Raw genomic sequence first — 12,817 nt, forward strand, 5'->3', positions numbered from 1 at the left:
ATTGTCATGAAAAATGATGTAATCGAACAAAAAAAAATGGTGAAAAATGGATTTCATGAATCAAACAGGCCCTAAATTCATTTTCAACCCCACTTTCTCTTAATAAAATAATTTTGCTAGTTAATCTACAAATTTTCTCATTTTTTAATCACACATTCTCAAAAAAAAAAAAAACTCTTTTCACAAAATTTTTTTCTCAAGAAGTCGACATCAAATAGGCTCCAAGTTTTTTTTTTCTTCTTATAAATGTGAAGATTTATTTATTATCTGAATTTGCAAACTTTTTTCTCTGTATACCGGTTGCGTATGATCATCGAGAAGAAATGCCTAAACACTTTTTATATTTGTGAGGATCTATTTGTGCTTTCAATTAGTCATCGGCCTCATTTGAAAAAAGGAAAAAGAAAAAAAAGTCATTTACCTCAGATGTTGAAACCTCAGCTGAATGAATTAAAGAAAAATAAACCCACGGAAATTCTGATATATTTATTCTTGGACTTCTATGGATCAAAGACATTGCATTTGACAGTGAGATATCAGAAAATCCAGTGGCAAGAATTCCCTGAGGCTGCAAATTATATAGTTAATGAAGCTTTTCTTTTCTTCTCAAATCATATTCTGCTGTGATCTGGACAATGGAAATTTTATCTTTCTGGATTCTCTCTCTTGTAAAGTTTTAATTAACATTCTCCTATTTACCCTCTTAAAGGAGCTGACGCCACACAGGATTAAAGCATAAGAAGAAAATCTAATGTTCTAATCTGTTTTCTTCTATGCTCTCTTTTATGGATAGAACAGAGAATAGAATCGAAATATTTAGTTTCTCTTGTTATCTCAAATTCAATTTTTTTAGTACAAATTTCAGATTCTGTGGAAGATGTCTTACTCATCTGTAGACGAAACAGACATAAGTGAATCTGAGTTAGATGAGTACGTGGATCGATGCTATGGACAATTGAAGAATGCCCCTAAAAAAGTTCAGTATTCAGATAAATTATACAGGTGCCCTTACTGCCCAGGAAAGAAGAAGCTGGTCTATCATTTTAAGGACCTTATTCAACATGCCTCTGATGTTGGTAGAGGCTCAATGAACAGAGAAATCAAAGACAAGGGGGAAGCACTTAAGCCTTGTGAAGTACTTGAATAAGCATCCTGGTGAGGAAGATATATCGTCAGAATTTGCTAGATTAGCTGTTGAACTTGCCACAGACGGTGCTGTGAACAACTTGTTTGTATGGCCTTGGATTGGGATTCTGGCGAATGTTGATGTTGAATGCAGGGATGGGATTTATCTAGATGTAAGTAGTTCGAGGCTTAGAAATGATCTGGCCAAGAAAGGGTTTAATCCAGTACAGGTTCGATTACTGTGGGAAAAGCAGCAGTGTAGAATGCGATAGTGGAATTTAAGACAGATTGGCTAGAATGGATTCTACAATGCAACGGTGTTTGAGAAGAGCTTTAATAGCTTATCATCATGGGAAGAAGGAATTTTGCACACCACCTCATTTGGCTGATAATAAAATGTATGGTTGGGTTGCCCAGGATGAGGATTTTAACTCTGAGGGTGTGTTTGGTGACTTATTACAGAAGAATGGGGATTTGATGACTGCTGCCGATGTAGAATCACAAGTAAACCGGAAAACTGGACAACCCATCTCCAATTTGACGAACACCATAGATATTTTGAAGCCACGTCTTGATGAGATTGAGAACATAAATTCAGAAGGCATTGGGAATATTGAAAGTCAGAAAGCTGAATGATCTGATCTTTTGGCAAAGGTGTATTATTGGCTTCATTGGAAAATAACTGCCGTTCTAATTATTCTCCTTAAATGCATGTTTCACAATACTGTCCAATACTATTCAATCCTTACAAACAAACTTGCTATAAATTGTATTACTAGTTTTGCTTTAATTCTGCATCTCTACGACATGCAGGATGAAGACTCTGGAGAGTTGAAGAAACTGAAGATCGAGTTTTGTCGATTAAATCTATTGTACTTCTTCAGAATGTAGTTTGGCTGGCTGTATTGTGAATCCTTTTCCTTTTTTGTTATTTTCATGCAAGAAATGTCAACTTAAATGACTTGTTAATATGTTGACCTCAAAGTTCTGTGCACCAGATGTTGTTCTTGTGCTTAGTATTCCCTATAAATGGATTTATGGTATTATTATTGCAGTTGTCGACTGACCAACTGCTAGAAGTAGTTTGTAGCAAATATATGCAGATGTACTTAGTTTTAGAATATATTTTCCTCATGGTGATTTCCCATGATATCCATAAGCTTTGCGGGGCTGCTTCGATTGCTGGTTCTGATCAAACTGAAATTGATGTAATGAACAAATGGAGGAGAGAAAAAAACAACAGAGTTTGAAAGGCTTTTTTTCATTCAGGGATGAGTACTTGATAATTCTTTTGGCACTTCGTCCGGTTCATTTTCATGTCTCCTGGAAAGATCTAAAGCAATACAATCCCTTGTTTGTAACACTTCTGTCCGTCGAATTCATTTGGAAAAATGGATTGAAAATGAAAAATAGACTAGCTATCTTGTTGTAATGAGAGAATTAGTAGTGTCTTATAAAAACCCATGAAGGAGGGATTCCACAAGAAAAATTTTCCTACGTCTTATTTCGATTCAGGTCAAAAGGATCAACTCTGATTGTATAGTTTAAAGAAGATTTAACACACTTCCAAGCTTCCACAGAGAGGAGTTTTCAAAATTAAACTTCATGAAATCGTATTTGATATTAAGTACTACTAAAAAGCGAGGGTTTCACTATTTGATTTACTAACGGATTGATTCCATCGCTGAACATTGTTAGCTATGGAATTCAAGTCATTAGAATCTCTACAAGTGTTCTTGAACCACAAATTTAGAGGTTTCATCACTTTCTTCCAAATTCGCACAGACATTTCTCGTGTTTGAAGGGAAAACTTGTACAGTTTTCATTGTCCTTTTTTCTATGTTGATTGTAACAGTAGGATTATTTATTTATTATTTTTTCCTCTAAAATCTGATGGAAACCCTGACCTGCATAATTTTTTTTTTTTTTTTTTTTATCTTTAATCAAAACATTATAAGGTATTAAAAATAAAGGCTCTGGAAAGTCACAATGACACTGTTCCCATGACCTACCCAATAATCTGAATGAACTTATAATTACTTATCATATAAAGAAGAATCAATTATGAACATGAGTAAGATATTCGCATTGTAATTAATATATTATCATTTTGCACTTAGAATCCTATTGCCCTTTTCCTTTTTTAATGAAACGATACAATATTACCACATAGATATTAATTTTTGTACTCTCTCCATCCCACTTATATAGGCTTGTTTCGTTTTTCACACGGATTAATAAATCTCTTTTAATGTGATTGAAAAATTAATTTTTGCCAAGATCTTTCCTAATGTACCCCTATTTAATTTTCATTATGTAGTAGTAAATTATTGTTGGAATTAGTAAAGAATTTGAATGATTTAATTTGAAAAAGAAGAAATGAGAGTTGTTCCATGTTGCCAGGAAGTGGGAATGTGTGTATTTGGATGATTTCAAGACGCATATTAAGTGTGAAAAATTGAATAAGAGTATATGGTAAAGGAACAAAACAAAATATTCTAAATTAGAAAATAGGTCTACATATTTGGGATAAGAGAAAAAGGAAACTCAACTTGTATAATTGGGACGGATGGAGTACAATATAAACATTATCCTTGGAAAGGTCCCTCCAATTTTTTTGGCATAATGCATAGAAGTTGCTAGAGCCGCCTCTGATGGTGGATACTGGATCGCACCTCAATGGACACTGCCATTTGCAACTAAATAATTTTAGAACTTCGAGAAGAATAAAAACCTAGTTTGCACAAAAATAGAGACAGAAAACACGATAAGATACAAAATATAATTATACGATTTCTAAATCTATCAAAAACTATCAATCCACTTATGCCCAATTTTTTAAAATCTTTTCATTGAAGCAAATTTTGAATTTAGATCGATTGAAATGTAAATGAAGATTGAAAAATGAATTTGAAGATACCAAATTGTACTCAAATTTTTACGTCATGATTGGAGATGCTTTAGAGCATCACCTTTCAATCTCTCTATATTTAGAAAGAGACATGCAAGCAAACCTGCTAAAAATAGTTCCATTTTGTGTTTGTTTTCACCTATTTTCCTGGATCATCCAATGGAGTTTCAATTTCTCAGATGGTAACAAATTTTTCATTCTTCACCACCTTTCTTTCAATCCTTGGCTGTGACGTCCGCTCATAATGTTGAGTACTCCGGTCGAGATCGAAGTCCAGCCACGTCAGACCGATCCGCAACGCCGTATACCACCTCCACCTTCACCTCCTCCTCCGCCTCGTCGCTCTTTTCGGCTATACAAGAAATGTTTCCCATGGATTGTCCCGTCCATCGTTGTTGTCAACAGTGTCCTGTTTGTGGTTTCAATGTACATTAATAATTGTCCTCACAACTCTAATAGGTGCATTGGAAAACCTGTTTTAGGCCGGTTCGCGTTCCAGAGCACCCATGAAAACCCTTTGCTCGGTCCATCGGCAGCTACGTGAGTCCGTACCTGGGATCTTCTTATCAATCTTATAGATTTATTTTGCTATCGTTTGATTTTGATTTTCCGAATTTCAAATAATCACTTCTTAAAAAATCTTTTATCAAACAAGCGCTATACCTCTTTGTTGTTTTGCTTGTTTGATTCCGTGATACTTTATTTTCTCTCTAGAATTTCTACTTTCTGTTGTTACATTTTTACAGCATGTATAACACTAAAACCCTTTTTGGTTTGGTTAAAAATCAGATTTTTAGTAGATTTTGATAAAAGTTGATGAAATATGTGGTTGAAAAGTTTATAAAACTCGTGGGTCAACATAAAATGTGTGATTGAAAATGAGTTTGGAGAAAAATGAGTTCTAAAAAATTGGTCCAAATATGGGAATATTGTGGATGAAAGAAAGGTATTTCTATCTTTGAGAGAGTTAGTAAGGCTTTTCTTGCATCACCATCACCAATTCCTCGAAACCATCAAAGATTCATTCTACTTAATGTTAAGCTGAGAAATCTAAACAGATGTTTATGTACCTCCCAGCTGCCTCGGGGGGAAGGAAAATCCTGCTATATCTATGTTTGCTTTGTTCTTATGATACCACCTCAGAGTCTGTATCAGTTGATGCGCCTGCTAAGAAAACTTATCAGTCTAAAATTTCCAGGCTACTAGAAATGGGGGCTCTGCACACAAGGGAAGTGGTCGAAAAACATCAAGTGTGGCGACTGGCCTCTTGTATGTGGTTGCACGCCGGAGTGTTTCACATCGTTGCCAATATGGTGAGTCTGCTATTTGTTGGCCTTCGGCTCGAGGAGGAATTTGGATTTGGTATGTCCTACTGTTATTTGCTTGGCCTAAATTATTTTGCCCTTTGAAGGGGGAAAAAAGGAGAAAGAAAATACTACCTCTCTGTGAATGAATTATATTTAGAAAACTTATAAGTTCTTGTCTGGGGTAGCTTTAAAAGTTGCTAAAATGATAAGGTCAAAGCCAACAGTTACTTTTAATAAGAAATTTCGTGGGACCGACCCAAAACTCTTATTAACTTTTTAAATGCACATTAATTTTCTAAAATTTTAATCCAAATCTTTGTCAAACAAGGTTTAATTGACTTGCATTTAGTGTTTAAAGTATCTGATGAGTCGAGTAAATTGAAATTATTGACATGCTCGGTCATGCAACATGTTACAAATTGAAGTTCACTGAATCAGAAAATAGTGTTATAATTCAGAACTTGACTGTTGAAGATTACAAACAATAGCTGTATATGTTGAAAAAAAATGGAGAATCGCATTTATTAGAGAGGATCGAACACGAGTTAATACTGTGTTGCTATGCTTTTTTCTTCTATTATATTGTTTTATTCCTTCTACAGTGCGGATTGGTTTGCTGTATGTTATAGCTGGAATTGGAGGAAGTCTGTCGTCGTGTTTGTTTGTGCGTGTAACCATCTCTGTTGGTGCTTCTGGTGCATTATTCGGTTTACTTGGTGCAATGCTTTCTGAACTCTTTGTCAATTGGACAATATATGAAAATAAGGTATCTAAAAAAATTATCTTTCTTTAATAATTTCAAACTTTATATGATGAATGAATGTAATATATCTTGAAATTCTTATGTATTTTTTCAACCAGTTCGAAGCAATATTAACTCTCGTTGTCATCATCATTATTAACCTTGCTGTTGGAATCCTTCCTCACGTCGACAACTTTGCACATCTAGGAGGATTTATTACTGGATTTCTGCTGGGATTTGTCCTTCTGATTCGCCCTCATTTCGGATATGTAAAACAACGAACCGCTCCTGGTTACTCTGCAAACTCATGCAAATCCAAGTACAAGTTATATCAGTACACAATGTTAGTTGTTTCACTGATACTTCTGATAGTAGGGTAAGTTTCACCATCTTTTTTCTGACTGCAAAGTGAAGATAACTTCAGCTATTTTATTTTATTTTATTTTTTTATCATACCAATTAACGTTTCATTGCACAAATTATAGCTCCAATGCATTATATTGATCATTCATTGTTTGTTTGTATTTTTTTTTTTTTTTTAATTTTTTCTTTTGCAGATTTATTGTTGGCCTAAATTTGCTTCTTCGAGGGGTTGACGGGAATCACTATTGTTCTTGGTGTCATTATTTAAGTTGTGTCCCTACACCATTCTGGACTTGCGAAGCACGGTGCTTGGTAAGAGAGTGGAACTTCATGAACTTTTCATTCCATTTAGTCTGACTTTTATTTTTTTGTCGTGTTTTCGATAACCCTTGAACTAAAATTTTTATTGGTAGATCATCACTAGGTGAATTTACTAAAATTCTCAAGAATTCCTTTTTTTCCTTGATCCATATCCCAGTCCTGGTTCATTAGTCCATTCCTAGTGTCTAGTGCACTACTGCATGACAAAAATTTTGCATTCTTACTTCAAGTAGAAAATTTATAGGAGTTCCGATTTGAGCCTATGCAAGTTCTTGCAAAAATTTTGGCATGAAAAAGGTATTAACAAACTTGTCTTGAGATTATTAGTCGAGCACTTAGAAACCGAATAGGTTTTGCATTTTACCAGGCAAGTTTCGATCACTGAATTCCTAATTTAATTTCAAGCATCCAAGTTAAAACAATGGTACATAGTTACATTGGTAGTGTACTAGGATTTCTTGTCCTTTAATTTTCAATTCCCACGAATTAAATACTTTATACATCAACCGTACATTGAAGATCGGCTTAGGTGACTAGTACGCTTCTCATTCATAAGAGCGACACGTTCTCTTGTTCTCAATAGAACATAGAACATACTGGAAGCGAGACATGTAGACTAAAACTAACTTGGTATGCGATAGTTCCTAAGGATCTAGTTGATTTAGATATTTTTAAAAATACAGCGAAGAACTAGACAGATTGGCAGATAATGATTTGCGTAGCTGACCTTATATTTATCAAGAACTGGACTTATTTTGTTATTTTCGATGTACGCATGGATCATACACTAAAAATCTTCATGGATTTGGATTTCATGTGGATGTAAAACTTTCATACAAGTTTTAATTAATGTATATGTTTTGTAAGTAATGCAAGTTTTGTGTGCATGAACAGGTTAGCCAACTTGAGAATCAGCTGAATATGACATGCATAAAGAACCAGAGACACAAATTTTACTTACTGGGTAATGGCAATAACACAGCACAGATTCAGAAGCTTTGTGTTGATCTCTGCAATTGATTTATTCAGGAAAAAATAATTAATATCATTCTTTTTGAAATTATGTTTCTAGAGTCAGTTGATTATCGACTCGTAATCCGAGTGTAAAATGCTCTCCTTGATGGCTGTTGTACTTGTAGCAGAAGAAGATTCATTTGTTATTTTTATTGTAAAATGAAGTAATTAGAATTTTGCATTAGAACCTTTCTTTCCTATTTCCTTTGGAAGCTGGAGCCCCTAATAGAAACAGATTTCTGTGATCATTTATGAATAAAGATTTTAAGGAAGTTCAAGAGTAAATCAAATTCAAATTTTGATTCCTATTATAGTTTAAAAGTCACTGCTTAAAGGAAATAAGTCCTAACGTGAAAAAGTAGATTTCGTTTGATATTCTTTATTCGAAATCACTCTAATGGACTCAAAATATGTGACTTCGCAGATAATGAGTGACTGTTGGATGGCGAATCCACCACCAAAGCTAATTTTCACTTGATATGCCTATAGTTAACTATAAAATTTTTTGATAGAGTTTGTCTTATAATATTAAATCAAACTGATAAGCACCAAATATTTTCTAAACATAAACACATGATATAAACTAGGGACCACTTGACCAACTCGATCATATAATATATTCTACAAAAACAATCCAAATGTACTTTTATACCAAAAAAAAAAAAAAAAAAAAAAAAAAAAAAACAATGCAGCAAGCATATGCTTAGCCCCTGTTTGACAACTATTATAATATTTTTTTTTGCCCATATACTTATTTTTAACTTTAAATTCACATAATAAAATATTCTATACATAAATCAATTTTTTTTCCTATTTTTTAACAATACATTCTCCTAAAAATCATTATTCAGAACATTGGCCATCAAATAGGGGCTTAAATACATGAGACACAAATTAACTTAATCAATATAATGAACATGTTTCCTCAAAAGGCACTGACTACATAATCAAATAAATGAATTATACAATCCCATTATGCCACTTGACTCAACTAACGGATCAATAGACTCCAAATGTTACCCAACTCAACTATTATCAGATTAGAAAAACCGTGACAAAATATATAAGCTTGTAACTCAGTGAGTAAGAGTTCGTGAATAATTATAGTTTTTAGATTGATACATATTTACTAAAAAATTTGGTATATATAATATATCATTTAGCAATTCTAAACTAGAGTAACTTTTGAAATTGTGCATATTGAAAATAATAAAATCCTTTATACTTGATTCTAATAAAGGACATGCAAAATGCAAAGAAACTGTTTAACTTTAATATCAATGAAAATCTAAATAAAACTGTTATTTCATAATACTATAAGTTTATATCTTTATTTGTAAACTATATTAGTTGATATCTTTATTTCACACAAAAAAGTTACCCTTGAATAACCGTACACATAAATCGACTAATATCAATGTACATGACAAAGTTACTCATAGTCTAATAACTGAAAGTTATGAAATTTAGGTCATACGCATGTAGATCTGTTTAAAGACCACTACAACAAAAATGACATTTTACAACACCCATAAGGCAATATTCATGAATTGAGTGTTGTTAAAGGGGTCTATTGCAACATTTCAATAAGTGAATGTTACCACTTATTAATTTAATTGAGTTTTGGCAATATTTTTTAAATGCGTGTTGCCAATATTACCTTTTGTAATGTTCCTTGAATGTTGCGAAAAGTTTCATTTGCAACATTTAATAAATATTGTTAAAACCTAGTTCTATAATAATGTTCAATGCCTGTTGTTGAAACTCTTAATATATATGCCTTTTGCACATTCATTTACTGTTGCGAAAAGTTTCATTTAAAAATTTCATTTTTTTCAACGTTTATTGAATGTCATTAAGATTTTGTTCTATAGCAACATTCAATAGCTATTGCTAAAATTCTTATTTTATAACCTATTGCAACAATAATTAAATTTTACGAAAAGTTTTTTTCTTTACAACTTTTTTGAATGTTGCTAAAAAATTCATTTTTTTACGACATTTAATGAATGTTGGTAAAAGTGTGTTTCACAACAAGGATTTGCAGCATTTATTTCTTGTTGGCAAAAATATAAAAAATATAAAAAACTAGCAGAAGTTTAACTTCAATCAATCCCACCTATTAATTAAAATTTATTTAAAAAAAAACCAAAATCCTAAGAAATAAAATATAGAATAAATAATAAAAATTTCAACAATAAAATTATGTTGATAATATGAAAATAATATACTGAAACTATATAAAAAAATTTCGAACTAAAACTAGACGACTTCAGTGGGAAAAATATATTAACTTGAATAATTCTTTCTAATAAATTATACAAATTTTAACTAAGGACAAATTATAAATTAAATTATTCCATATACTATCTATAAATGTATTTATAATTAATTTCTTCAATTTGAAAAAAAAAATTCAAATAAGAAGTAAAAATTTGAAAACAATAGGAAAGGGAAACTAGAAGTCCTAATCTCTTAAGACAAAGGTGACATCTCTTCTTCCGCCACTCTCGTAGTCAATTTGCAATGTCAATCGTCAACCTCCAGTCTCCCATGCCGGTTAGGACAAAATCGAGATTAGGGCTTTGTGTTTGAGCCTTGTTATTGGCTTTCGCATTTGGTATTTCCTTTATACAATTTGCATACCCAAATTTAACTACTTCAAGTTTCAAATTGTAGATCCTTCTGGGAGTTTTTGTTCTCTTGTAATGGGACATTTAAAGTAGCTACTTCAATCCTAGTGCGTAGAAAATCAGATTCTACTTGTGCGTTTTCCACATGGAATCCAACACCATTGTCTTTTCTGCAAATCATGATACGTTCGAATTCAGGGATCATGTGTTTGACTGCGAACGGTATAGTTTCTACATAAGGTTTGTTAGCCAACCCCCATTATCAACTACAATTATGTAATCTTTAATCTCTTAAGCTATTACCTTGTTTTGGTATCCATTATACTACACCTTCCGATTGATAGGAAAGTACTTTCTGTTTCTTGAGGAGATTTCAACTTCCTACATGTGTTTATTTCATTTATATGTCTCATCTTATTAATAGCTCTATCACTCCCTCAGGCTATCTTCCCAAGGGCGGACCCAGAAAGTTTTTTCAGTGTGGGTGATATTAGAAAATGTACAAAAGAATAACAGCATTATAACACAATACGTAAACATTATATTGAAAATGAAAAATCTTATAAATGCTCTTTACGAGTTTTCATACTCTGATATCTTTGTAAAATCACTTCATTATCAATCTATAAGAATATACATTTCTCCGCATAAATGATGAAGATATCATTTGTCCACTTATCTCCAATCCGTTTGCATAATTTATCCTTCACAAAAGTGTTCGTGGCAGAAAATATTCTCTCCATCGTAGCTGTAGTAATAAGAAGAATTAGTGCTAAAAAGTCAAAAGCTTGTAAACCAGTAGATATGCTCTATTTTTATTTGTCAAAACTAATTTCTATGCAAGAACGCTGAGGCCATTCAATTCTTCAAATTCCTTGTTAGAGAGAATGTCAAAAATGTAATTATCAAGTTGATCTTCTAGTGTAAGAGATCTACTCTTGAAAAATCTTGTGGATCAAACTGGGCAAGTTGAATCAACTTTCTTTTTTCAAAAGCAAAGAAAGAATTTTGTGGACATAGGCAGGCTACACAAAGCAGCAACTCGGTATTTACCTTCGAGAAACGATCATTCAATTCTTGAAATTGTATATTGATTATAACATAGAATAAATCTACCCGAAAGTGATGCAAGTTGGTCATTTGTGGAGGATTACCATAAGGACGACCACCATGCGCATAACGCATAAACATAGCATCCATGTTTGGAATATCAATATAATGATCTTGACAAAAAGAAACAGATTGTTTCAAGAAAGAATCCCATCCATCATCTCTCATAAGTTGGAGTCATTTTTTGCAAACTTTTACCATGTCTATTGCGTTGACAATGTTTTGATCTTTCCTTTACAATGCCCATGACAAATCATTTGAAATCCCCAAGACACTTCTCATTAAATGTAGATTAAATATAAAAAAAATCAAACGATTGTATTGACTCCAATAAATTGAATGCATCACTTTTTCCTTTTTTTTTTTTTTTTTTTTTTCACAAGTACTAGATCTATCTTCAATAATTATTTCAAGTACATCAATAATAGCTGTAAACATGCTAATCAAGTTGACCAAAGAATTAGATCCCCAAAACGTATCATCTGAACGCTGAAGAGTAGTTTCTTAATTAAGGCCCAATCTATTTAAAATATCACCATTCTCCTATGCCTCAATAATGAAGTCTGATTGTTTCTCTCGAAGAAGTCACAACTTTTATAAGAGACTCCAACCACAACACCAAAAATGGTCTATTGTAACATATAAAAGACAACATTCGGTAGTTAAGTGTTGCTAAAAGGGCCTATTACAATATTTGAATAAGTGAATGTTACAATTAGTTAATGAAATTGAGTTTTAGCAACATTTTTAAGATAAATGTTGCCAATGATACTTTTCGCAGCATTTTTGGAAAGTTACGAAAAGTATACCTTTTGCAACATTTTTTAAACGTTGCGAAAATGTATCTTTTGTAACGTTTTATAAACATTGCAAAATGTAGACTTTTCGCAACGTTTTTTAAACGTTGCAAAAGGTAGACGTTTTGCAACATTTTTTAAACGTTGCGAAAGACATCTTTCGCAGCGTTTTCTAAACATTGTAAAAGCTAAACTTTTCGCAACGTTTCTTAAACGTTGCCGAAGGTAGACTTTTTGCAACATTTTTTAAACGTTGCAAAAGATACCTTTCGCAACGTTTTTTAAACATTGCCAAAGGTAGACTTTTTGCAACATTTTTTAAACGTTGCAAAAGATAACCTACTAGACCAACAGTCCTTTAATGGGCCTTTTTTGGATTGTTGGGCTTTTCAATTTAGAAGCCCAAGAGAAAAACGTTGTAGGCCTTAACTCCCAACTCAACCTCACCTCGCCATTCTCCACACCTCAGTCTCGCACCTCTGCCTCTCACTGAC

At 32.6% G+C, this 12,817-nt stretch overlaps 1 protein-coding gene across 1 annotated transcript; it reads left to right on the top strand.

Moving 5' to 3' along the window:
• The first annotated feature begins 4,274 nt into the window (after positions 1-4,274).
• LOC111408207 (RHOMBOID-like protein 1) lies at positions 4,275-8,046 on the top strand. The gene is made up of 6 exons (XM_023038005.1): positions 4,275-4,576; positions 5,235-5,398; positions 5,946-6,109; positions 6,205-6,461; positions 6,643-6,760; positions 7,664-8,046. Exons 1-6 carry the CDS (start codon positions 4,281-4,283, stop codon positions 7,787-7,789), a joined length of 1,125 nt encoding a protein of 374 aa, XP_022893773.1. The 5' UTR covers positions 4,275-4,280; the 3' UTR covers positions 7,790-8,046.
• The last annotated feature ends 4,771 nt before the right edge of the window (positions 8,047-12,817 follow it).

The sequence above is a fragment of the Olea europaea genome, chromosome 13 (genome assembly GCF_002742605.1).
Source record: "Olea europaea var. sylvestris chromosome 13, O_europaea_v1, whole genome shotgun sequence".
NCBI lineage: Eukaryota > Viridiplantae > Streptophyta > Magnoliopsida > Lamiales > Oleaceae > Olea > Olea europaea.

Coding starts and splice junctions, on each gene's coding strand:
- LOC111408207 (XM_023038005.1), top strand. CDS start 4,281: ATGTTGAGTACTCCGGTCGAGATCGAAGTCCAGCCACGTCAGACCGAT. Junction 6,110..6,204: donor GGACAATATATGAAAATAAG/GTATCTAAAAAA, acceptor TTTTTCAACCAG/TTCGAAGCAATATTAACTCT. Junction 6,761..7,663: donor CTTGCGAAGCACGGTGCTTG/GTAAGAGAGTGG, acceptor GTGCATGAACAG/GTTAGCCAACTTGAGAATCA.